General features: G+C 41.4%; 1 protein-coding gene across 3 annotated transcripts in view; it reads left to right on the top strand.

The window, feature by feature from the left end:
* Positions 1 to 24,488, top strand: part of MAP7D3 (MAP7 domain containing 3) — a 35,653-nt gene extending 11,165 nt beyond the window's left edge. Inside the window, exons 6-18 of one of the 3 annotated variants that reach the window (XM_082865275.1) lie at positions 195 to 293; positions 3,363 to 3,452; positions 7,681 to 8,327; positions 8,876 to 9,006; positions 9,271 to 9,476; positions 14,512 to 14,644; positions 16,131 to 16,266; positions 17,182 to 17,286; positions 18,303 to 18,356; positions 19,974 to 20,076; positions 21,122 to 21,317; positions 22,236 to 22,507; positions 23,088 to 24,488. In XM_082865275.1, the coding sequence (XP_082721401.1) occupies positions 195 to 293; positions 3,363 to 3,452; positions 7,681 to 8,327; positions 8,876 to 9,006; positions 9,271 to 9,476; positions 14,512 to 14,644; positions 16,131 to 16,266; positions 17,182 to 17,286; positions 18,303 to 18,356; positions 19,974 to 20,076; positions 21,122 to 21,317; positions 22,236 to 22,507; positions 23,088 to 23,095 (2,180 nt within the window). In that variant the 3' untranslated portion in view covers positions 23,096 to 24,488. Of the gene's footprint in view, positions 1 to 194; positions 294 to 3,362; positions 3,453 to 7,680; positions 8,328 to 8,875; positions 9,007 to 9,267; positions 9,477 to 14,511; positions 14,645 to 16,130; positions 16,267 to 17,181; positions 17,287 to 18,302; positions 18,357 to 19,973; positions 20,077 to 21,121; positions 21,318 to 22,235; positions 22,508 to 23,087 lie in introns of all 3 variants that reach the window. The other 2 variants (XM_082865274.1, XM_082865276.1) reach the window with 2 other exon arrangements.
* Positions 24,489 to 27,357: the final 2,869 nt, after the last annotated feature.

Genomic DNA, 27,357 nt, shown 5'->3' with positions numbered 1-27,357 from the left:
TTAAAAATAGTCTTGTTTAATATTGATGTACTGTAAATTTTTCCTATGTGTGGACATAATTCTATACAGTTGCATAAAATGTAAATAAAATTTATATAGTTTATGCTCCATAGAAGTACATCATGAACTCATTTTGTTTCAGCTAGTGATGCTTTTTTAAACATGAGTACAGTAAATCTTATATCTTTTCTCAGCCAACAGACATTCTGTATCTACTGAAAAGCTTGAACAGGGGACTTCTGGATTACATAAACAAGTGTCATCTGCAAGTCCTCAAAATTCTATTGCCAAGAGTAAGTAGTTATTTCATGTATTCTACTGAGTTTCAAACCAATGAAATCAATTCTTTATATGTATTTCCACAGTACCACTTATTTAGATTGTAGGACATTTCAGAAGAACACCACCTTGTTTTACAGTAGAGATGGTCATTACTATTCTGTATTTTCATCAGTATAAATACTTGTTTCTTGATTTGTGTACTAATCATATCAGATGGGTTTGTTGGGCTTAGGTAGCCCAACAAATATGAAACATATTTTGACCAAAAGACATTGCCATTAGGTGGTACAATAATTAATTTTAGAATTAATTCATATTCTATTTAACCTATAAATGAAATCACTTTTTCTAGGGACTAGACTAGTCATTCAGTTTTCATTAAGTTTCATGAATATTACCTCATTTAAGGAAAATAATAGCATATATATAGCAGTGGACAGGTTGATCTGCTTCACATATATATAAAGTTGACAGGCAAGTATAATTACCTTCCTAGTTGTATAGTTAAGACCCCAAGAAATTCGGTGATTTCCACTCCACCATACTTATTTATGGTTTATATTTTAGTCATTTGATGGATGGATCATGGTATTTAAATTGTACATTCCACTAGCAAGTCCATGTTTTCCCCCAAAGCAAATAAAGTGGTAACAGTGTTTAATGAGAGAAGTATTGCTAAGCTCTACTTTACAACTCTTCCTGCAGGTAATGCAGTGTTCTTTAAAATAAAACAAAGTTATCTACTATGGATACTTCAAATACCTTTTGCTCCTAGTGTTTGCACTTTTAATTAGTGTTCCTTTTTTCTTTTTTTTTCTTTTGGCTGCCCGGCTTGTGGGATTTTACTTAGTTCCTCAACCAGGGATTGAACCCGTACCCTACGCAGTGAAAGCACAGAGTCCTAACCACTGGACAGCCAGGGAATTCCCTAGAGTTCCTTATCTTTAAAAAAAAATCTTTACCAGAGTGTGTGTCAGTGACCATTTCTGGCTTGTAGTACATGGTGCTTCTCATTGATAATTGAAATGGATTAGACAGCCATACCCATATGGAGAAAAAAACAGAAGTGATCTGGGCAGGAAAAAGACATGGCAGACATACTCCACATCATTCCCTCAAACTTAGCCGTAAGAAAAGAAGAAATACCACCTTTGTACCTTGTGAATTGAGACAAAGGCATAATTATAGTTTGAATTAAAAATGTTTCTTTTGTATTATTAGGTGCCTTGGCAGTTTTTTGAGCAATGCTGATTGCTCTAAAATTCCACTACAGCAAAAGATTCTGGACCTCATTTAAAGTATAATTAGTTAATTGTCTAACTTAATAGGAAAGATTTCCATTTTTGTCTAAATATTATAGTTTTAATATGTTGAAAAGGATTTTTGTTTTGTTCATCCTTACGTTATTTGTACTTTTAGAACTCTTACAGTTTCCAACGATGAACTTGAGAGGTCTTTCATTGTTTGTTAGTCTTGGTGCATCTAATTTTCTCTTGTAATGGTCCAATAAAAGTTGATCCACTTTCCACCCTTACCCTCAATATGCTTTCCCAGAGCACTTTTATGTATAGTCCAGGTTCATTCATAGATTAATGTGGGAGGATTTTCTTTAACACCTTGCTTGTCATGTAATTAATTTATTATTCACAAACTCAATCCTTTAGAAAAACTAGGTAACATTCATTGTAATGTTATGTTTATATACTTTCATTTTAATTTATTTTAATTGTTTCATAAGCATTGGCCATGTTTTACTATCTAATTGCTTGGAGGAATTAGCAGAGATTTCTTGCACAGACATTTATTACATTTTTAATATAATGAGCAAACACTAGTGTGTTTTCATTAATATGTGTGCCTGCTGTATCAATGAGACATGTAAAGAGAAGGGACAGGTGATGACTTTCAAGTTAATAATTAGTTGAATTGCGCTGAAGGAACAATTCCAAGTAACTTTTTAATATAAGAAGGTATGTGTGGAAGATACTTTATGAAAGAGTTTGCTTAAAGTTAAAGTATATTGCACACTCTGAAATGATGAATGCCGTTAAATTAATGATTCCAATAATTTTATTGAAAATAAAATCAATATTGTCAGTGGCTTACCTTTGTAAGATCCCTTCAAATTGAAATAAAACCTGTTCAATCCAGAGAGATGAACATTTCAAACTCAAATGAAGTTTATAATCTAACCTGTGATATTTTAAATAGCGTTGCTTTAAATCTTGACTGATTCAAATAGTCTGGTTTTCTTCTGCTCACTGCTGACTTATAATAACTGTTCACACTATTTTGTCATTTCTTGCAGTGTGATAATGAGGGATAGGTGATTTCATCACATGGTCGAATTGATTACACTTCTGTGGTTCATGCTGTGCAATTACATTATCAATTCAAGAATTTTCACAAGACGCTATGTTGTCATATGTACTTTAATTTAGAGGCTCCCAAAAGAGAAGTTCTTCTTTAAAGACTTTCATCAGTATCCTGAGCCATAATATTTCAAGTGAAATGGAGAAGACACAAAAGTGTCTTTTCCCATATGACTGGTTTGGGTTGCTAAAATTGTGACATCTATACCAAATGTTAATGATCATTTTTATTTAAAAAATGCTAGTTAAGGGACTTTCCTGGCAGTCCAGTGGTTAGGACTTGGTGCTTTCCTTGCCGTGGCCTGGGTTCAATCCCTGGTCAGGGAACTAAGATCCCACAAGCCGCGTGGCACAGCCAAAAAAAAAAAAACCAAAAAAACCAAGTTAAAACTGAACTATAAATTACTTTAGTAATAGATGTTATGGACTGTGTCCAAAATTAAATGTTGTATATTCCTAATTTGGGAACTTTGATGTTGTCAGTATCAGATTTTCCCGCTTAATTTTTACTGTTTCCTAAATAATTTTATTTCACTTCGTATAACTTACTTAAAGAGTAAACTAGTTTTAAGTTTGGGCATGTAAAATTTCTGCATAATACTTGAAATTTAAATAAGATAAAAAATGTTTGGGAACGGGTGGCTCACCCCTGAAATAATATATATAAACATCTTGTAAAAGGTAAAATTCTTTGCCCTTGATCTCCAGAAACAACAGAAAAGAGGAGAAGCTCATCTCTGAATAGAAGATGTAGCAAACTGCATTCATCTACAGAACAAGTGGAAGAAAAAACACCTGGTTAGTTATTTCTATGTACCGGTCTTAAATCGTGGTTTAAAAGCATTATATTTACGTCAACATTCAGCTGCTTGAAAAGCCATTCCAAAACATTGGAAGCCAAAATATCCCTTCTTTAACTAAAAAATGTACTTTGGTGCCATGCTTATTTGGCTGAAGCCAGAAGAGTCTTCAAATGAAATATATAATTCTGCAGTGAAGCTGAGGAGGTCACAGAATGTTGGTATAGACAGAGTTGTCCTGAAGCACTTGATTCCCTTCAAATGTTTCATCAGTTCGCACATTGAAGTTCTAAATTACCGGCAACATTTTGAACTTCAAAGCTTTGCTTTGTTGCTTCACAGCATAATCTACATCTATCCTTTGGGTGTGTTTTCACTGCTGCTGATTACACACAAGATTTCCAAATTATTACTGAAGTACTTCTTTATGTAAAGTTGTTTCTAACACCCCCCTAAGTTTTCCCTGTTAAACATGATTTTCCTTTCTTTTCCGTAACAAACTGTTCACTTACAGAAGACTCTCCATTTAATTGATTCAGGTCACATCCTCTTATAACAAATGTCATTGTCACAGGGATCTTTTTTCTTTTTTTTATAAATTTATTTATTTTTATTTTTGGCTGTGTTGGATCTTTTTTTCTGGACACGCAGGCTCAACGGCCATGGCTCACGGGCCGAGCCGCTCCATGGCATGTGGGATCTTCCCGGACTGGGGCATGAACCCATGTCCCCTGCATCGGCAGGCGGACTCTCAACTACTGCGCCACCAGGGAAGCCCTGTGTTGGGTCTTTGTTGCTGTGCACGGGCTTTCTCTAGTTGCAGCGAGCAGGGGCTACCCTTCGTCGCGGTGTGTGGGCTTCTTGTTGCAGTGGCTTCTCTTGTTGTGGAGCACGGGCTGTAGGCACGTGGGCTTCAGTAGTTGTGGCTCATGGGCTTAGTTGCTCTGTGGCATGTGGGATCTTCCCGGACCAGGGCTCGAACCTGTGTCCCCTGCATTGGCAGGTGGATTCTTAACCACTGCGCCACCAGGGAAGCCCCCACAGGGATCTTTTTGAACATAAAAATTTATTGGAGCAAGCTATTTACAAGATTTACTTTTAGCAGAATAATTCACTCAGTCTCTTGGAGCTATTGGCAATCGACTTGACCAATATGACTGTCAGTGACATACATCTGGAGGAATCCATGTCAGAGTTGTTTTGTCATGTACAACTATTTTCTCCACGTGTGAGTTCCTCTGTAGAGACTCCATACATTGGGTATGGTTCTGCTAGATACATTACCTGGATTCCTGCTTTGGGGTTATTGTGGTATGCTGGGGCCTTTGCCCCTCTATTCAGGTATTCTTTTCCCTAACAGTGTAGTCCCATCAGGTGGCAGTTTTCAGTCCTGTTATATATGTGTGGCTCTCATTGCCTCTGCTTTTAGGCTGGGAAAGTTATCATTTGCAGCAGTTCACATTGCTCCTTCTTGCTTTGCATTTATTTGTGAGACCTCGAATCAAATCCTTTCTGTTTTTTTCTCATCATTTAGTTTGTCAGTTATACACTAGTCTTTGGGAGAATAATTTAATCTGTCTCCTGTTCATCCCAACAAAAGCGTCAGTAGCCAGGAGCAAAAGTGCTGTTTCATTATTAATTTCTGGAAGCAGTACTCCAGGTAACAGGCATAGAGTAGAGTGCCTGAAAGTGTTAGTATTTGTGCTTAAAAGTAGGTTGTATCACTTAGTTTTCTACAGTAAGGAATAAAAATAATTTGAATCAATACTTTGCAAATGAGTGATTCTACCCAACATTTTATGTTGCATATTTATGATTTCTAGCAGGGTAGAATAGTTATCAGTGTAATTTATAGGATGAGATAGGGACCTTTGGTTGTTAAATTGTAAAACAGTGGGTTTCTTAACCTGTGTTTAAGTGTATCACAGTACTGTGAAAAGTACTGGATTTTAAAAATATAGAAAAACTTAAATAATATCAAGGGAGAAAGTGTCCTACTCCACCCTTCTTTTTTTCTTAAAATGTGGAAGAACAACATTGAGCGGCTCTTTAGCTTTTAATTAAGAACATAAAGATTGTTAGTAAAATAAAACAGATCTTCAGGGTTATGTGGATTTTCTCATTTATAGGTTACATATCATGTTAGACATGCCTTTAGATAGTAAGTCCTTAGTAATGGAGAGCTCTAGTGCATTGTTCCCATCCTTTTTGTCTTTTTTTCTCCACTTTTTCCTTTCCAGAATATATCCCACCCCCTTTGCTTATTTTTATGTCTATATCCGTATGATTAGTAAACCAAAGTGCTGTCATAGACTTTGTGGTAGTGCAGCTTTACTTCTCTTGGTAATCCTCAACTTTGTTTATGCCTAGTTGTATGTGTGTCAGATTATTTTCTACCAGTCTCCCCTGAGTCTATTGTAAGGTATTCTAATTACTTTCATTTTATTTTAATATATTACTCCTATTAAAAACCTCAATATTTTACCTTAAATTTCGGTAGTTATTAGAAATCTAGTTATTATACTTACTCTATTTTCTGTAGCACAGTCAGTGTTAAATAAGTGACTGTTTAGGCACATACAAGTATGTAAGTAAAATGCTTTCTCTACCAAAAGTGAGGGACTAAAAAATAACCGAGTCTTATATTTACCAAGTCTTTAGAAAGCCACCACCAAACACCTTCCTTAAAATGTTTACTTTAGGGAATGCCCTGGTGGTCCAGTGGTTAGGACTCCATGCTCTCAATGCTGAGGGCCCAGGTTCTGTTCCTGGTCGGGGAACTAAGATCCCACAAGCCACGTGGTATGGCCAAAAAAAAAAATCACTTTATTATAAAGCAATAAATATTTAGTGTAGAAAATTTTTAAATATAATTTTCTATTATTCCAATACCCACTGATAACTGAATATTTTCTTTGCGTTTACATATTTTTTAATAGAATGGGATCGTAACCTGCTTTTGTTTAAACTCAACATATACTGTTTTCTATGTCCAGAAATTGTATATTATTACTCTTAATGACTGCCTTAGTATAGTCCAAGTTTTGTGTTGAATATTTGGATTATATTTAAATATAATTATTAAATTATATTATTAAACAATGCTGTAGTAAGTAATCTCATACATACATTTTCATTTATTTATCTGATTTTTTCTTCAGAATAACCTAAAAGTGAAATTGCAAGAACAAAGAGTGTGGACTTTTTATTTTAAAAAAATATTGATTGATTGATTGATTTGGCTGCATTGGGTCTTAGTTGCGGCATGCGGGATCTTTGTTGTGGTGCACAGGCTTCTCTCTGGTGTGCATGCGTGGGCTCAGTAGTTGCGGCACGCAGGCTCTCTAGTTGCGGCGCGTGGGCTCTAGAGCGTGCAGGCTTAAGTGCCCTGCGGCATGTGGGATCTTAGTTCCCCAAACAGGGCTCGAACCCTTGTCTCCTGCATTGGAAGGCAGATTCTTAGCCACTGGACCACCAGGGACGTCCCGAGTGTGTACTTTTTAGAATGGCTTTTGATACACTATTGCCAACATGCTTCCCAGGGAGCATATACCAATCCATACTTCCACCAGCAGTGCATGAGGTTGCCTGGTTCCCAACATTAGTATTATCACTTTCCTCTATCTTAGCTGGTACCGGATATTAGGACTTTTGTCCATTTGTTAGGCTAAAAATATTTAGATTGTTAAAGCTGGAGGAGACCTTGGAGATCCAGCCCATTCTGGTTAATGTCTTATTACAATTTTTAGTATGGGTGAGAAAATGCTTTTTTATACTCTATTTTAAAACGATCATATATAGAATGCCTTATGTAATCACCTGTAATGGTAAGATCCCTGGCCTTGGTGACGTTGTTTAGATTACTTTTAAAAAGCATTGAAGGTCTTGTAATTTTCTATGAAAATCATTTCTGAACTATAGTGTGATTAAAATAGAAATGGCTTACAGCAAACATCAGCTTTGGAGAAGCATCTTATTTTCGTCTGGAGTGGACTGTTTTCACAATGCCTCTCTTGGTGGTGGTGCTGCTTCTGAAGTACCAACTTTGCGATGCTTCTGTTCTGTGTCTGTGACCCATTTCAGTAAACATTTCTGTGTTGTGTGTAATCCCTGTCATTTCCTAATAAACGCAGTCTCTTTGTTTTTATATTGTTACATGGTGCATTTCTGTCTTATCAAATTTCTAGCTGTGTGGAATTTCACTCTCTGTCCTCATTTACCTACAGGCATCCACAATATATTCCAATATGTAAACATGCCCCTGCTTAAGCACAGCAGTGATGAATTGAAGAGTACCATAGTGCCTCACAAGTCAACAGTGGTAATACCTCCCCAGGAGAAAGTAGACACACTCTCCAAGACAAGCGTGGAAACGGCCTCCAAGGCGAGTGTGGAAGTGCCCCTGGAGGTGAGCGTGGAAGCACCCCCCAAGGCAAGCTTGGAAGTATCCCCCGAGGCAAGCTTGGAAGTATCCCCTGAGGTGAGCGTGGAAGCACCTCCCGAGGCAAGCTTGGAAGTATCCACCGAGGTGAGCCTGGAAGCACCTCCAGAGGCGAGCGCAGGAACACCCCCCACTAGCGTGGAAACATCACCTGAGGCAAGCGAGGATCTGTTCCTTGAGGCGAGTGTGGATCCGTCCCCACAGGTGAGCATGGACTCATCCCCAGAGGTGAGCGTGGACTCGTCCCCAGAGGTGAGCACGGAAGCGTCATCTGAGGCTAGTGTGGAAGCATCTCCTGAGGCGACCGTGGAAGCATCCCCAGAGGAGAGTACAGAAGTGCCCTCTGAGGCAAGTATGGAGGCGCCCCCCGAGGCCTCCCCTGCGGTGACCATGGGAATGTCTTCCAAGGTGAAAATGAAAGACTCTTCACAGGTTCGACAAGTGCCTTTCATTGAGAAATTTTCTATTAAAATCTGTATGTTTTGTTGTGTAGATTATGATAGGTCAGATTTCACAACATAAGCAACTTCTTATTTATAGCGTTCTGTGATAAAATAAATTCACTTTAATAATTTAAAATTATATGATATTCGTTGTTGCAGAGTTTACCCCCCCAAAGCTGGAATATTGGTTAATTTTTAGTAGAAGAGACAAAATAAAGCAGTTTATATGAACTGTGTTTCTAAACTCTGAAGGAACGTTTTTGAGAACTATTGCAAACCTCAGTTAGGATTTAAAAATAAAAGTAGGTTTTGAAGTAAAAGAATTCTTTTAAATTATTTCTATGACATGCTTGAATTGTGTAATATAAATTGTTAGTCTGGAAGAATGTATCTCTGTACCTAATGCTCATGCATGAAAGGAAAATTGGGAGTTTAAGGAGCTATAATTATATGTTATTCAGAATATTTTTCTCTTGAAAAGCCAGCTGCAAAAGGTAATGCTAGTAATTTCTTATCTGATTGTATTGATCTGTTCAGAAATCAGGAACGGACAAACAGGCCTCAAACCCGATTACGAAGAAGCGCCTATCACCATCACAGATACCGTGTTATAGATGGTCATCTTCTCCTACAAGCAGGTGGTGTCCTCCATCTCCCATCAGTGCTAGGTAAGTAGCTTATTTGCCACTGTTCCTGATACGTATTTTACCAGGATAAATTTCACATCAGTGTTTCATAAATAATGTAGTATGCATGGTAATATAAATATAAAGGGAAGAGCCTTTAAAAATGGATTTACCTTTGTTATAAAATATCATTATATCATAAAGTCAAGACATTACAGTTTATGAAATGGTACACTAAAAATCATCACATATGTATTACAAAACCATACCAGACTTCCCCCATTAACTATTACTTTTTCCCAGCAGGCAAATCCAAAAGAATCGCCCCCCGTCACCTTCACCCGCCACGTCAAAACAGTCGACGCAGTTTTCTTTTTCCTGTGGAGTAATTCCTATGCAGCGTACCGTATTTGCACAAAATGCATTAGGTACTATTGGAATGAGAAATGAAGCCATCTCTAACACCATTAACAGCTCTGAGACTGCAAGCCAAAAGGATATGATCTGTGAAGGTGAGTTCCTTCACTAAGAAGTTCATTTCAGCAACACAGAAAATCTTAAGGTAGTTTGGGAACTGTCAACGTCATTTTACTCCCCAGTTCAGAGAACTTTAGGAAGCGAACTTTCTTTTAAATAAAGAGAATTTCACCAGTCACGCTGGCACACTGCTTTTTGTTTGCTTGCTGGAACTTCTTACCCCCATTTTTGGAACTGATATTGGAAGTATGGATGGGTTGGATGAGTGCCATGGTCTAGGTGGTGCCTGCATTTCCCTCCAGCTCCGATAGTGGATGGCCCTAAGGCATTTTCCATCCTTGGAGAGAGCACGCCAGCCATTTGTGGCTGAGCAGGTTTCCTTCAGGAGCTGTAGGGCAGTTTCCATACATAGACCATACATGTGTCAGGTCAGTATGTGGGTTCCAAAAAGTATCATATTGGTATTTTGCCATTCTTTTTTTTAATTGAAGTACAGTTGATTTACAATGTTGTGTTAGTTTCTGGTATACAGCAAAGTGAATCAGCTATATATGTATTCTTTTTCATATTCTTTTTCATTATAGGTTATTGCAAGATATTGAATGTAGTTTCCAGTGCTATACAGTAGGACCTTATTGTTTATTTTATATATAGTAGTTCATATCTGCTAATCCCAAACTCCTAATTTATCCCTCCCCCTGCTCCTTTCCCCTTTGGTAACCGTAAGTTTGTTTTCTATGTCTGTGAGTCTGTTTCTGTTTTGTTTTTTTTTAATTTTAATTGAAATACAGTTGACTTACAATGTTGTGTTAGTTTCAGCTGTACAGCAAAGTGATTCAGTTAATACATATATATATATAAATATACACATATATATATATAAATATACACATTCTTTTTTTACATTCTCTTCCATTATAGGTTATTACAAGATATTGAGTATAGTTCCGTGTGCTATATAGTAGGTCCTTGTTGGTTTTCTGTTTTATATATAGTAGTGTGTATATTTTAATCCCAAACTCCCAATTTTTTTTAAAATTTTATTTATTTATTTTTTATGGCTGTGTTGGGTCTTCGTTTCTGTGCGAGGGCTTTCTCTAGTTGGGGCAAGCGGGGGCCACTCTTCATCGCGGTGCGCGGGCCTCTCACTATCGCGGCCTCTCTTGTTGCGGAGCACAGGCTCCAGACGCACAGGCTCAGTAATTGTGGCTCACGGGCCTAGTTGCTCCGCGGCATGTGGGATCTTCCCAGACCAGGGCTCAAACCCGTGTCCCCTGCATTGGCAGGCAGATTCTCAACCACTGCGCCACCAGGGAAGCCCCCAAACTCCTAATTTATCCCTCCCCACCCCTCCCCTTTGGTAACCATAAGATTGTTTCCTATGTCTGTGAGTCTATTTCTGTATTGTAAATAACTTCATTTGTATCATTTTCTTAGATTCCACATATAAGCGATATCATATGTTATTTGTCTTTCTCTGTCTAGCTTACTTCACTTAGTATGATAACATCTTGGTCCTAATATGTTGCTGCAAATGGCATTATTTCATTCTTTTTATGGCTGAGTAATATTCCATTGTATATATGTACCACATCTTCTTTATCCACTCCTTTGTCGATGGACATTTGGTTTGCTTCCATGTCTTGGCTAATGTAAATAATGCTGCTGTGAACAATGGGGTGCATGTATCTTTTCGAATTAATGGTTTTCTCCAGATATATGCCCAGGAGTGGGATTGCAGGATCATATGGTAGCTCTATTTTTAGTTGTTTGGGTTTTTTTTTTTTTTTTTTTGGTGGTACGCGGGCCTCTCACTGTTGTGGCCTCTCCCGTTGCGGAGCACAGGCTCCAGACGCGCAGGCTCAGCGGCCATGGCTCATGGGCCTAGCCGCTCTGCGGCATGTGGGATTTTCCCGGACCAGGGCACGAACCTGTGTCCCCTGCATCGGCAGGTGGACTCTCAACCACTGCGCCACCAGGGAAACCCCCTATTTTTAGTTTTTAAGGAACCTCCATACTGTTCTCCATAGAGGCTCTACCAATTTACATTCCCACCAGCAGTGTAGGAGGGTTCCTTTTTCTCCACACCCTCTTCAACACTGATTGTTTGTAGACTTTTTCATAATGGCCATTCTGACTGGTGTGAGGTGATACCTCATTGTAGTTTTGATTTGCATTTCTCTGATAATTTGTGGTGTTGAGCATCTTTTCATGTGCCTTTTGGTCATCTATATGGCTTCTTTAGAGAAATGTCTATTTAGTTCTGTCCATTTTTTGATTGGGCTTTTGTTTTTTTGTTACTGAGTTGTATAAGCTGTTTATATATTTTGGAAATTAAGACCTTGTAGGTCACATTATTTGCAGATATTTTCTCCCAGTCCATAGGTTGTCTTTTTGTTTTGCTTATGGTTTCCTTTGCTGTGAAAAAGCTTGTAAGTTTGATTAGGTCCCATTTGTTTATTTTTGCTTTTATTCCTATTGCCTTGGGAGACTGACCTAAGAAAACATTGCTACGATTTATGACAGAGAATGTTTTGCCTATGTTCTCTTCTAGGAGTTTTATGGTGTCCTGTTTTATATTTTAATAGTCTTTAAGCTATTTTGAGTTTATTTTTGTGTATGGTGTGAGGGAGTGTTCTGACTTCATTGACTTACATGTGGCTGTCCAGCTTTCCCAACACCACTTACAGAAAAGACCGTGTCTTCTCTGTTGTATATTCTTGCCTCCTTTGTCAAAGATTAATTGAGCATAGATATGTGGGTTTATTTCTGGGCTCTCTATTCTGTTCCATTGATCCATATGTCTGTTTTTGTGCCTGTACCACCCTGTTTTGATTACTATAGCTTTGTAGTATTGTCTGAAGTCTGGGAGGGTTATGCCTCCAGCTTTGTTCTTTTTCCTCGGGATTGCTTTGGATATTCTGAGTCTTTTATGTATGGTTTCATAAAAATTTTAGGATTATTCTGGTTCTGTGAAAAATGTCATGGGTAATTTGATAGGGATCACATTAAATCTGTAGATTGCTTTGGGTAGTGTGGCCATTTTAACAATATTAATTCTTCCAATCCAAGAGCATGGGATATCTTTCCATTTCTTTAAATCATCTTCAGTTTCCTTTATCAATGTTTTATAGTTCTCAGCGTATAACCCTTTTATCTCCTTAGTCAGGTTTACTCCTAAGTGTTTTATTGTTTTTGATGCAATTTTAAAAGGGATTTTTTTCCCCTTTCTGATACTTCATTGTTAGTGTAAAGAAATGCAACGGATTTCTGTATGTTAATCTTGTATCCTGCTACTTTGTTGAATATAGATGCAAAAATTTGAATTTGTTTATCAGTTCTAGTAGTTTCTGTGTGGAGTCTTGTGTGGGTTTCCTATATATAATATCAAGTCAACTACATATAATGACAATTTTCCTCTTTGCTTCCAATTTGGATACCTTTTATTTCTTCTTCTTCTCTGATTGCTATGGCTAGGACTTCCGATACTGTTGTTGAATAGAAGTGGTGAGAGTGGGCATCCTTGTCTTTTTCCAGATTTTAGCAGAAAGGCTTTTAACTTTTCACTTTTGAGTATTAGATTGGCTGTAGGTTTGTCAAAGCTTTTATTATGTTGAGATATGTTCCCTCTATACCAACTTTGGTAAGAGTTTATCATGAAGAGATGCTGAATTTTATCAGAAGCCTTTTCTGCATCTATTGAGATGATCATGTAGTTTTTGTCATTTCTTTTGTTGATATGTTGTATCACATGGATTGCTTTGCGTTTGTTGAACCATCCTTGTGACCCTGTGATGAATCCAACTTGATCATGGTGTATGATCTTTTTTGTGTCGTTGGATTTGGTTTGCTAACGTCTTTTTTTGAGAATTTTTGCCTCTATATTCATCAAAGATATTGGCCTGTAATTTTCTTTTTTGGTATTACATGCATTCTTAATATCCATTGACATTACTTAATTTTAAATACACTCGTGAATTTTGCTTTTTGAAGGAATTCCACTGTGAATTCTTTGTAACAGAAATGATCTTTTTATTACAAATTATTTATTCCTGATTTTTTGAAATCCTCTTTTTTTTTGTGGTATGCAGGCCTCTCACCGTTGTGGCCTCTTGCATTGCGGAGCACAGGCTCCGGACGCGCAGGCTCAGCGGCCATGGCTGACGGGCCTAGCCGCTCCGTGGCATGTGGGATCTTCCTGGACCGGGGCACAAACCCATGTCCCCTGCATCAGCAGGCGGACTCTCAACCACTGCGCTACCAGGGAAGCCCTGAAATCCTTATTTTTGTATGTAGTTTATTTAAAACAAATTCGTCATACTTAAAACAAATTCGTCACATGAACTAAAATGTTATGCCTCCATGTGGTCACTTTATTTTAGTGATAGTCTTGGTTTCTTTGATTATCTACAGTTAGCCACTTTATGATCAACCAAATATGTTAGCGTACTATTATCAACAGTTAGCTAAACAGTATTTATTTAGTAAAGATGATGCACAATGTACGCTGGATATATTTTTGTTTAATTGAGTAATTAAGATTTGTACACTTCAGGGAATTCCTTGGCGGTCCAGTGGTTAAGGACTCGACGCTTTTACTGCCAGGGCCCAGGTTCGATCCCTGGTCAGGGAACTAAGATCCTGCAAGCTGCATGGCATGACAAAATAACTTAAAAAATAAAAGATCTGTACACTTCATTTGGACCGAGCATAAGCTTGTCTTCCTCTATATTCAGTATATCTTAAGTTTTTTCCCATAGAGGCAATTCAGTCAGGTATCTCAAAACAGCTAAACCAAAGCAGGAGTACATTCTTTCATTTTGGAACAGGTAGTTGTTAAAAATCAACAATATGCTACTTCTGTTGGTGGGGGGTGGGGGTGAGGGGGTGGGAGCTGGGCTTTTGAACAAAAGCTGTTACATAAATCACTTATAGTTTATTTATACATTTTAGACCACGGACATACTGTTTGTTTTTTTTTAACATCACAGGTTGTCTTGCACCTCTTTGTTGGACTTAGAGGCAGTAAGTTCCCTAACCTTAACTGTTTTACATGTTAATTTAAATTAGAGTCTGGTAATAAAAGCACACCAGGGCCTATGAATGCCGAGGAGGCAACAAAAATTTTGGCAGAGAAACGACGCCTTGCTCGTGAACAAAAGGAAAAAGAGGAAGAAAGACTACAAAGAGAGATGGAACAAAGGTTGGCACAAAATCATCCTTTCTATATTGTAAATCTTGGCTGGGGCCTGAATTCTGGAAGTCAGACTTTATCCTCAAGTTAGATGTATTATAAGTTCTCAAATAGTAACTGACATTTTCTCCAGTGTGAATCAGAAATGACTCGTCGCCTTTTAAACAAATGTGGGGAGCATTTCAAGCAGACAGGACGCTGGTGTGTAGATGACTGTATGGTCCTTTTTAGTCTCTATGTGTCATGTGCCGTCAGGTGTGCTGTAAAGATGCATAGAGACCTGAACTCATGTCAGGGGCCTGGATCTCAGTAGGAGCACCTGAGTGATCACACAAGACTCTTTCTGTTGCCATTCACTGGCATCAGCCCCTTTCTCTATTTCAAAAGTCCTTTATAACTTTAGAATTTGTAAACCTGTTTAAGAATAAGTTGCATACATCATGACCCTTTTCTACTAAATACTTCCGTGTATACTTCCTAAGAACAAAAGCATTCTCTGACATAACCAGAGTATAATAACTAATATCAGGAAAATATTATTTTATTTTCTAATTCAGAGTCAGCAGTTCAATTTGCCATTTGTCCCAGTGACATTCTTAATACAGTTTTGTTTTAGTTCAGAATTCAATCCTTAGACGGTTCATAAAAAATAATACATACACACACATAGAGTTAGTAACTGGTAAAGCAGCTTTGCTTGCAACTTTTTTGTAAGTTTGAAAATAAAAAGTTACCAAAAAAGAAAAAATCTGTAAACCTGGAAAGGATACTTCTTGTGTTTTACTGGGTTTCCAGTGACTTGTGGGCTGCCATTGTCATGTACAGTTGTGTGCATTCTACCTCAATCTAAAGGTTTCTTGATCTTCGATCTCAAGGCCCATTTGATTTGGGGCCTTCTGATGTAAACCTCTGTCCACTGCCTGCAAAGAATAACTACAGTCCTGACTTTGTTTTTAAGTATTAAGTGTTTTTGAATCACAGTCACATGCTTTCCATGTACCTTATATGGGTTTGGGAGAAAGGAGGAGGAGACATTATGAATAGAAAAAACACCCCTATAACTTGAAGAATATTATTCATTGCTTCATGTAAAACAGAGCTAGTTTAACGTTTTAAAAGCCCTGAAGACCAGTCACTGTAGACTGGGCTTTTCTCCTCTGAGCACCACCAGACCCTCCTCTAAATTCGTCTCTCACACCCCCATGTGAGACTGGGTGTGAGCATACGTCTAAAACAGTTAAGAAGGAGTGATTTTATAGCACGCGCATTTGTGTTTTAAGACGCAAAGTAGCCCACTACTTGACAGAAATCTTTTTCTACTCCCAAGGGCTAGCTTCCCCCATTTAAAAAAGATGAAATTATGCAAAATCCTGTGTAGTAACAACACAGAAAAAGTGGTGAATCTGGTGTAAATAGAAACTGTATTACTATACACAAGCAGCTTTACTATAAAAATGCACATAGTAAGAGTTATTTAAATATTCTGTGTCATCAGGAAAATGAAAGACATAGCAAAGAAAGCAGATGAAGGCCAACAAGAGGAGTTCTCAGAATTTGGAGATGGGCAACCACCAAAGGAGATAAAGAAGGAAGGAAGTCAAGAACAACAAGACCAAAGAGTGGAACTCCAGGTTTGCCGGCTCCCCACTTGATCAAGGGATGAGAACCAGATTCTAAAATTCAGTAGAAACCCAAAGCAAAAGTCTATTTCTCCAAGACAGAAAACAAGCAGATGCTGCATGCTCTGGTTGTATTCACATTACAGTCTCGCTGTTACCATGTCTGTGTGAGTTGTTCTCAGCCACCCTTGGCCGAATCCCAGAATGTTTTACAAGTGAAACAGAAGCAGAAAGCAGCAGATTACAGATGAGCAGTCCTTTAGTTCGTCTCCATAAATAATATTACAGCTTGGTTTCGGGAAATCCAGATCGCTCTTCCCAGCCCTGCATTCTGTGGTGACACTTAACACCTGTGCCACAACAGATAAGATACAAATTATGAATGCCTCATCAGATTCACTGATGAGAATGTCACCCATGTAAATTTAAATCACCAGGTAAATAAACCCCCAAACTGAGCTCAGACTATACTCAGTTTAAATTATTGTTGTAGCCTAATTTATATTCCAGTTTTAGTGTATCATTAATCAAAATCAATTAATATGTTACATAAATGATTGTAATGCATTTGCATTCCTCGAGAAAGTACCTTTAGGAATCCTCTTGCTGCTTTTGAGAAGTGTAAGACTTGGCTTCTGATGCCTGTGTCAATGGAAGACTACACAATCACATACATACTTGAAACAGTCGTGGTCTGACAGCCCTGAGGTCCTGAAGGGGATTAGCATGGCTTGTAAATCCTTGTGATAATAGGCTAGTTCTTGTGTATTTTTGCTAATGGTTTGAAAACTGATGATCCATGAATGTTATATATGTGGGTACTCAATCAAAAGGTTACATTCTTTTATTCTGGATAACATCTTACTGTTTCACTGATGTCATTCAGATATATTGAGATTAAATGATATTTTTGTACAAATTTTCTAGAAAAGTGATGCGAAAATAAAAGCTCAGGAGGAGGCTGACAAACGCAAGAAGGAACACGAGAGAATTATGTTACAGAATTTGCAGGAGAGATTAGAAAGAAAAAAGGTACTCCTTCTCTCGGTTTGGGGGGTTTGATTCTTTGTTTAAAACAATGTTGGGCATGTGATATCAAAACATGTTTTAGAAAATGTCAAGTAAGTGATATGCTAGCCTTGGTTGTTTTCCCTCTGTGCTCTCTTATCCAAGGATCTGACCCCTTCTCCCTAGAATGATCTCCTCTTACTGATCATACGTCTCCCTCGTGGACCACTGATGACCATTACAGGGATATCTCTGTACAGCAAATCTCTGGGAACAAAGCTCCTTTGAATAGAGTCACTCAGGTCATGGTAGGGGTTGGTGGAAGTTAGAGTTGTTTCTAAACTGGGCTGGAAATTTCAGCAACTGAGTGGGAAGAAGCAGAAGGTGGAGGCTTCCCTGAGAAGCCAAGGCGCAGGCTGTTTGTAAGGTAGGACCTCACTTTGTGCAACCCACGTGGCTTGTCTGGGAGCAAGGAAGGCTCTGGACCAAGCAAGGTACTTCATGGCGTCTCTGTCAGGAGATCAGTCACCCTGAGGAGGCCAGAGAGCTGTAGCTCTCCTCACCTTCAGGAAAGAAGGGAACTCTTATCCCTCCTGCATGTGCTCCTTCTAGTAACAAAACCTCTGACGGGGTTGCATTGTTGGGGTGCATTCTTTTCATTAACTCGGCTTCACTCGTGGTCTGTTCTGACTAAAATCATGTTCACAAGTTCTAATTGGTTTGCAATAATATGTGCTCAGTCTAAGTAATAAACTTCCATGTCGGCAAAATCAGGAGTGAGAAGTCATTTGGATTTCTGTGTTAGGATAACAAGTATGCCCATCACTGCTCAGGGTGTTTTCTAGATGATCATGAAACTGGGCTTGAAGGAAGGCACCCAGGTGCCGGCCCAGGGTCTTGCGTCGGTTATATCTGTGGCGTTGGAGCAGTCACTGATATATATTGTCCGCTTCTGGAACATGGAAATAATCAACTTCTTCAGGACCAGTGTTTTGTTTTTAATCTGTTTTCATGTTTGATTTTTATTTTCCTTTAAATAGAGAATTGAGGAAATTATGAAGCGGACAAGAAGGCCAGATTCAAATACCTCAAAGGTAGTCTGTGTGCTCCTGCCAGCAGTGCATACGAATTCCTGTTGCTTCACATTCTTGCCGACTTTTTCATTTTTGCCCATCTCTGGTGGTAATGAAATAACATGTCACATTGGCATTTCCCTGATTATTAAAAAGGTTGAGCATGTTTTCATACCTTTAGTTAGCTTTCATGTTTTTTCTTGTGTGGAACGCTTGTTTAGGTCTTTTGCCCAAAACTTTCTGGCTGACTTGTCTATTCCTTACTCATTGGTAGTTCTTTAAATGTTCTAGAAACTTCTCCTTTCTTGTATGTGTTGCAGATATCTTCTCCCAGTTTGTGGCTTGTCTTCTTGCTGTCTGCTGCTACATAGAAGTTCTTGATTTTCACATCGCTGAATTTATCCATATTTTTGGATGACTAATGGAGTCGGGTGCCTTATTGGCCATTTGGAGACTCACTTTGGTGCAGTGCCTTTGCAGGCCCTTTGCCCCTCTTTCCAGTCGGCCGCCTGCCTTTTCCGTGTTGATCTGTAGGGGATTTTGCCTGCTCTGCTTCTGAGCCCTTGGGGCATCTGTGCTGCAGTTCTTAGCCCCTGTGCAGCAGTTTGCGTCACACTCTCATAATGTCTTTTGATAAACAGAAGCTTATTTTAATGAGCTGAAGTTTAGCAGCTTCTTTCCTTTATGGTTAGTGCTTCCAGGGTATGTCTCATAAGTATTTGTTTACTGCCACCCTTCCCTCCCTGGCCCCAGTGTCCTGTCTTTTGATGGTTTGCGTGCATCTAAGGTCTTTTGCCCCCAGATTCTGTGTTCTTTACCCTCTGAGCTACAAAACTGATATTTTGCCTATTTACAGTTGCCCAGTTGTGGTCACTCATACCATGAAAATTTAGAATAGAAATGTCATTCCTGAAAAGTGCTGGGAGTTGCCATCTCAAGGATCGTTTAGCCCATTGGCCTGAGATGCCCTGCCTCAAGCAGCAGCCAGGAACTTTTTTAGCCAGGGCCCCACCTTGGCAGATCCCCCGTGCCAGCCCAAAGCTGTTGCCCCTTGGCTCCCACTCAGGGAAGTCTTTCATTCTTGAGTGGCTTTCCTGAGCTGCAAGACACGGGCCACCTGTCCTGTCCTCTGTAGATTCTGTGGGCCAAAGAGGTTAGTTTTTTTTTTTTTTTACCTTTTAACTGAAATGACAAAAATTAGCCATCAATCCAGGTGTGAAATCTGCCTTTTTTAATTTATTTATTTTATTTATTTTTATTTTTGGCTGCATTAGGTCTTTGTTGCTGCACGCGGGCTCTAGTTGCAGCAAGCGGGGGCTACTCTTCGTTGCAGTGCGCAGGCTTCTCATTGCGGTGGCTTCTCTTGTTGTGGAGCACGGGCTCTAGGCGCACGGGTTTCAGTAGTTGTGGCTCGCGGCCTCTAGAGCGCAGGCTCAGAAGTTGTGGCGCACGGGCTTACTTGCTCTGCGGCATGTGGGATCTTCCCGGGCCAGGGCTTGAACCCATGTCCCCTGCATTGGCAGGTGGATTCTTAACCACTGCGCCACCAGGGAAGCCCTGAAATCTGTCTTCTTTGAAATAACTAAGTCAGGATGACTGAATATTAGATGTAATCATGACTTTCATTTTTCATGGTAGGCTACAGAAACATTCAGCAGTGACGCATATGAGGAGGACGAGGCAGACGATGAGGACGAGTCAGAAAGTGACAGTGATTCCTTTGATGACATGCATCCATCAGGTTTGCTTGCCTTCTGAGTTCTGTTAGTCAGTATTTAGAAGTTGGACTGTCTAGGCTCATCCAAAGGTTTCTCCACTTCTGAGCTGTGTGGATTTGAGTAAGTTACTCAACCTCTCTGTGTTCAGTTTTCCCATCTGAAAAAGGAGAAGCTAATGTTGTTCTCTCCCTAGGGTGGGCATGAGATTGCAGTGAGATCGTGTAGTGCTAACAGTGCCTGACACATAGCAAACTCTCAATAAATATTAGCTGCTGCTACAGCTGTTACTGTGTTTCAGGTTGTGCTGAGAGACTGTAAATGGCAGCTCTTTCTCAGCTCAGTGTGAGGCTTACCAGCATCTCGCAGTTCAGGGCCTTGTGGCGCATTCATGACTGACCATAGGTAGAATGCCACTCCCCGCCTCACTGAGAGAAAATGAGAATCATGTTGTGATATGAGCGCCCCTAAGGTGTATTGTTGAGTCTCGTTCATTCCCTAGTGAGTAGGAACCACTTAATGGCCACAGTAATGGCATTTGAGAAAACACGATTCGTTCACCCTTTATGGCGTAGCGGGTATTGAACACACAAGTTGGGCGCTCTGCTAGCTACTGGGGCCTCGAGGAACCACAGCCAGTGGGGAGCTAGACATGAACAGACCGTGGTGCTGCCACAAGCTGGTCACACGTAAAAGAAGTTTGGCCAGAATGCCACGAGAACGGAGCAGTAGGGGCAGCTGAGCTATAGGCTCCACCTTAGGGCGTTGGAAAAGCTTGAGGTCGGAGGTGAGACTAAAATAAGAGGGTCACCAGGAGGAGGAGCGAGAAGCGCGGTGCGTCATTCTTTGCTGGCAAAGGAGAGAGGGCAAGTTCCTTAAAGGTGGCGCTTTGTGCTTTGAGGGCTGGCTGGGCTTGTGCGCTGGGCAGTAGTCCAGGCCATGCCTCCAGGAAGCGCTGCCACGAGACGGCTCCTGCCTTCAGGCAGGCTCCCTCCCGAGCCGGCAGGCACCTTGCTTGTCTTGTTGTTGAACCTCCAGTTTTAATCTTCTTGCTCTTTTTGTTTTCTCTAGCTTTTATAAATGGCACAGAGTCATCCACAAAACCAAAAACACATTTTAAAAATGTGAAGAACACTCGCAAGCTGGTGTTTTTAGATGAGACTTGTAGCTACATCCGTAAAGAGACAAAAACACTTTTAAATTGTGACATGAAAACCTTCAGACAAAAAAGAGTGAAAGACCCTTTGAATCAGACAAAGAGTGCCAGGTGAGTCCCTAGGTGAGTTCATCAGAATACACGTGGAAGGGTTATGATTGGCATTCTTAGAATGATGCACGAGATGATTGACTGAGCTCTCAGTTTATACCAAACACTGTGTCAAGCACTCGACTTAGAGAAACAAACTGATCCCCACAGCAGCCTTGCTTAGTGAGGATGAGCATCCCTATTTTTACAGGCGAGGAAACTCAGACGTGCAGAGATTATGGGCCTCATTTGCCCAGCATCCCACCGTTCAAGGGCAGAGCCCAAATTCAAACCCAGATACACCTGACTCCAAACTGTGCCTTTATTCATGCTGGTTAGTATTGTCTCATACAGTCCGGGAGGGGACATGGATAGAGTGACTGCAGTATACCAGGCATTTCAACTATCTTAATTCTCATTGCAACTCTGAGTTTGATACTAAAGTCCTCACTGTACATATGGGAAACTGAGGGTCAGAGGTTAGGTCAGAAGAACAGGACCAGATTCCTGGAAAGGTAGGCTCCTTGGGCGATGGCCTGAAAAGACATTAACCTGCAAGGCCTGTGGAAGCAATCTGCTAAGAGACTCAGTGATGGCATGGAAAGAGCAGTGGAGCTGGTAAACCCACATGAGTCCTCACTCCGCCTTACTGGCCGTGTCCTGGATCTGCTTGCGGTAGGGACAGCGTCCCTAGAGCCTTGCATGCGCAGCTGCTTCTGGTCCCCTCAGTGTTCCCGTGGAGCCCTAGGACCTGGGAGGACACAATTTGGAAACCAGTGTGTTCTGTGATCTCCAGGGTCCCTTCCATCCAGCCTTCCCATTCTGTGATTCTGAAAGTTTATGTCCAAGGCATTTCTTAGAATTAAATAATAAAACTTCCTTCAGGCAAAGCCTTGGTTTGGGGATAATCTGGATTATAACCAAAATACCTCTTTCCAGATCCTCCACCAAAAGAACAGCCAACCGAGCAGCCAAAACCGGAAAGACAGAAACCAGCAACACCGTGGGACCTTCCAAGAGCTTACATTCAGAGGCACAGGATTGGGTCTGTGACAAGATTATTGACATCACAAGCGAGATAGAACCACCTAAGTCCAGTATCCCTCCTGATAGCCGAAAACACCATCTGAAAGGTCCCATGACATCCTGCCTAAGTCACCAGCCACCTGTAGACAACAAGAAAACAAGCAAATCTGTTTCTGCTCTATTGGGTAAGGCCTCATCCCATCTTCACTTCATTTGAAAGGTAGTTGACCTTGAACCCTCCTGTGTTTCCAGCTGTTCCAGGGTTGTCTTGGTGAGGGAGAAGACAGTGGTTGGTCTAAAACTAGGTTGATGTAGAAGAGCCCTCCGTTAAGTTAGTTTTGAGAGGGTAAATGACTTGATTCTAATTTTTATGGCCTGCATTTCCTGCCAGATATACAAAGTGGGGTTCATTTCAAACCCCAGACCCCTCAGGTTCCTCTGCGCTCCTGATCCACTGGCTGCTCTACAGCACACAGATCATCATTCAGGGCAGAGGGTTAGTGAGTTTTTTGGAATTAGTCTCTCAACTTGTGTTTCCAAAACCAAAAGGCCTCTGTTTTTCTTTCCTTGAGAAGCTCTCTTTGAAATTGAGAGGAGCTTGGGCCCATTTGGGGGTTGGGGAACGTTTATAAGAGCACCAGTGTGTCAGCAACTCCAGGGGCGCTACTTGAGGGTCCCAGGCGCACCTCAGAGCGGAGCCAGGGCCCACTTGGTGTGGAACCAGCATTTTCTCTACTAACCTTCTTTCTTTTTCCCTCTGGTCAGATATGTAAACCTCATCCAGCCTGGAAGAGAAGCCATTCTCCACTCTGGATTTTGACCTCCAGGCACACCTCTCAAAATTTCTCCACCTCCTACTTGAACCTGGCAAAGAAAATGACTCTCAAAAAAAAAAAAAAAACGGGAAACATCAAAACGTCATCTTAACATATCTCAGAAGATGCTCATATCATCTTGACTCTTGCCCACAAGCAAGGGTTCTGAGTAAAGAGTCGTTTTGTTTTCCTGTAAAAATCTTCATGTCTCTCGTTCTTGTGTTTTCCTGCCAACACGTTTGAGTATGTATCAAGGGTGTCTTTATAAAATGCTAACTCTTGAGTTTCTAAGAGAATCTCTACCAGAGGAATAGTTTTTTCTCAGTATATATTTGAAATCTTAAAATCACGTTTACTCCATTTAACAATTAATTTACCAATAAAAACTCACATTTGATCTTGTAGAGAACATGACGGCTTATTTGAGGGCCTCGAGGTTCCTCACAAGAGCTTTGTTTGGATTGTTCTTAACGTACAAATACAGAAGGTTGCAAAATACTAAATCACATTTTACCGCTATGTATGTATATTGCTAACTCTGCCATAGTCTGCCAGCTCCATACACAGGCACTGATACCCCCAAATACTGGGAGCCCTAGAAGGTGTGATCTTTAGCATCTTGTCAGTGTTTCATTTTGAAGTACATACTGCGGTTTATCTATAAAAACATGTTATTATGTTTATTGTGTACGTAAGGCAGTATTTGGCTGTTGTCTGATGGGGTATGTTTAACTCCTCTAAATGTTTACTGTGTATAATCTTTTTCTGCTTGTGCTCTCCAGGCCTGCCCTTCAGTATACACTCAGGCTTGAGATGTGGAATCAAAATTTGCTTGCCTTTCTCTAGCGGCTGGCTGCGAGTGAGTACAGGAGCAGTGTTATTCTTCGGTCCCCTTGATAGGCACAGAGACATACACGGTGAACACGCACACATGTGTACACGCACACACGTGTACACAGAATATATGTTTCCTGAAATCCATTGAATCCTGCTTAAACCATTGACTAAAACTTGAATTCAAATTAGTGGTCCTAATGCTAATGAGTTTTCTGGTGAATCACAAATAGTTTGAAGCAGGCCTGTGTTCTTTGTAGCCACCAGTCTTCGATTAGTAAAAGAAAGTAGTTATTCTTTGATCCCCTAGTTCTTTGCTATTCAGAGTACTGTATCTCTGTTATAGAATAGAGCTTGGTGCCTTAGGTTTAAAAACTGTTTATACACTTGCTCTTTTATACAAAAGGCAGAGACAGTCATCTTAACAGATGTGATTCTGAGATTTTTCTGTACAGATTTCACATGTCGAAACACTGTTACGCCTTCATATAAATGTGTGTGTTCTATGCAATAAACTTTGCAGGTAAAGCAAGTTTTCTTCTTATTTTAATAATAAAAAATGTACTGGTGGTGGTATAAAGGTGACACCAGTTGTTAACCAAGCTATGAACACAGGCAACCGGTATGTTCGATAAGTAATCAGATCCTCTGATAAGTAATCAAATCCTCTGATGCCCCTCTGCAGTCACTTCCGCCGTGGGACATTAAGATGGGAATTTTGAACTCTGGTCTTCTTCCTGCACCCGTTTCAGTGCTTGTTAACTCTTCCCTGTGACGGCTGTGACCTGAGGCCAGTGATTAAAGTATCTTTCTTTCTGCTGTGGTAAAATTCACGTAAGTGGCATTTAGTACATTTACAATGTACAGCCATCACCGCTCTCTAGTTCCAGAATGTTTTCATTATCCTAAAAAGAAACCCCGTACCCTTCAAGCAGTCACTCCCCATTCCGTCTCCCACAGCCCTTTTTTTTAATATAAATTTATTTATTTATTATTTTTGGCTGCGTTGGGTCTTCGTTGCTGCGTGCGGGCTTTCTCTAGTTGCAGCGAGCGGGGGCTACTCTTTGTTGTGGTGCGCGGGCTTCTCATTGCGGTGGCTTCTCTTGTTGCGGAGCACGGGCTCCAGGCGCGCGGGCTTCAGGAGTTGTGGCTCGCGGGCTCTAGAGCACAGGCTCAGTAGTTGTGGGGCACGGGCTTAGTTGCTCCGCGGCATGTGGGATCTTCCCGGACCAGGGCTCGGACCCGTGTCCCCTGCATTGGCAGGCGGATTCCCAACCACTAGCGCCACCAGGGAAGCCCCTCCTACAGCCCTTTTAAACATCACATTTGGTGCTGGCTGCGCATGAGGCAAACATTTGCTTTCGAAAGTCCGAGCGTGCACTCGGGCAGTAATTGTGCTCCGTTAACATGCGCATCCCTTCATGACATCACTGTTATGGTGTGTGGCCAAACCAGTGTTTTGATCTGCCCATACATGTTTAGTTTCTAATCTGGAAACATGTTCCACTGCACTAGCTTTTGTGTTTGATAAGGTGAGGTCCTTGTTTATCCCTGATCTTTGGCACCTGGTGCTTTGAGAACAGTGGCAGCCATTCCGCACTTGGCATTCAGTACCGGGCCATCCACTGGGGCTGTTGAACCAGGACATTCCCTGGTGCGCAGACAACCTGAAGTACGGTCAGAGCACCCTGCTGACAGCCCTGAGGTGATGGACGCTGACCCGGCCTCCGTGCTTGCCGTAGGCTGAGGGCAGGCCCCTGGCTTCTCCCGGTGGATTCTGCAGATGATAGCGCATTTCCCACACCCATGTCATCCGCGCCCCCCACTGCCCCCGTGTGCAGTGAAGCTCTTCAATAGCTCCAATCCCCGGTGACCAGAGAAACGCGGTGAGAACACTTTTAGAAAGGATGCTGGACAGGAGGTCTGAGGACCCGAATTCCTGCCGAGGGGGCTGCAAGCCCTCCAAGCAACTGCGCCCGTCATGGCCCCTCTGAGCCGTTGCTGTCTGGTGAGCGGGCCTGGGGGCCTGCGCTAGGATCTCGGAGGGCCCTCAGTTCTCAGGAGTCGCTAACTCACTGGCGAGAGCTAGAGGGTCGCGAGGTGGGCGTAGAACCGCAGCAGCAGCTGGTGCCAAGACGCACAGCCCGGAGGCAGACTGCCCGGCCTGTCCTATCAGGGCTCAGTCTGATCCCTGCACACCCTGCAGGCCTGGTCAGTCGAAGCAGGTCCCAGAAAGGCCTCCTTGCCCTCGGTCTCCCTCCCCACCAATCCAGTTCCAGTGTTTCCAGATGGGCTCGTCTCATAATTTCCCAAACAACTGTGTTGTAATAACCGTAGTTATGTTTACACATTCTATGTGCCAGGTACTTTATAGGTATCATTTTAAACCCTCACAACAACCCTGTAAGCTCCCTTGAGAAGCAGAGGGTCACCATCCCAACTCCCTACCCCACACCTGCTTCCTTGGTGCCAGGCTTGCGCTCTCTCTCTCTCTCTCTCTCTCTCTCACACACACACACACACACACACACACACACACACACGTCTATTCCCCCTTCATAGAAATGCTCACGGTTTCCTATAGACAGGTTTTGACTCCTTAGCCCCAAAGGGGTTCTGTCCTTTGATTAGCCCGGGCGTGAGGCTCCTCAAAGATGAGGCCCTCTCCTCCTGCCTCAGCCTTTAGCTGAAGTATCCTGGGGACCCTTCCACCTGAGGAGTCTGCAGCAGACACCCATGTCACTGGGCACCCAACGCCATCCTGAAACGACCACGTGGCGTGGACGGCTTGGACACCCGAAGAACCTGAGCCTCGTGGGTGTGGCTGTGATCTGCAAGCTACCTCCACCTCTGCCCACACCGTCCCCACGCCCCCCACCCCTGAGATACAGAGGCCCCAGTGAGCATCCTCCCAAATGAGCGGCAGCCTCGAGGGGGGTGCCTTCTTCCGACGGTGGAGGAGCGGCAGTGGAGGGCACAGCGGCGTTCGCCACAGCTCAGGGCTCTGGGGCGGGGTGGGGGGCACAGGGAAAGGGCAGCCAACAAAATAGGGACGGGATGACTTCTCGATGACAAACTTCAGCTGCAGTTCCCTTCCCGCCTCCAGCCCCCTGGCCAAAGGAAATCAGTGTGCTCTTTTTTAAGGGATATGAACATCTGGGAAATGTTATTTTGGGTCAGAATGGGGTTTTTTGTTACTGTTTTTAACTGGATCCAAGTGCTGTTACAGGTTGGTTTTATCTTGTAATTCGTGTAGTTGCACTCAACCGCACTGAACTGAGCACGTCCTCGAAGGAAGGAAAAGTTAGTTGTTCAGGTCTCTGGACCAGCAGTATCACCTCGGAACAATTGCGCCGGACAGAATTAGAAGTCGGGAGGCAAGTTAT

The sequence above is a fragment of the Leucopleurus acutus genome (assembly GCF_964270905.1).
Source record: "Leucopleurus acutus genome assembly, chromosome: X".
In the NCBI taxonomy this organism is placed as follows: domain Eukaryota; kingdom Metazoa; phylum Chordata; class Mammalia; order Artiodactyla; family Delphinidae; genus Leucopleurus; species Leucopleurus acutus.
Note: the sequence above shows the minus strand (reverse complement) of the source record. Positions and strands in the feature narration are given on the sequence as shown.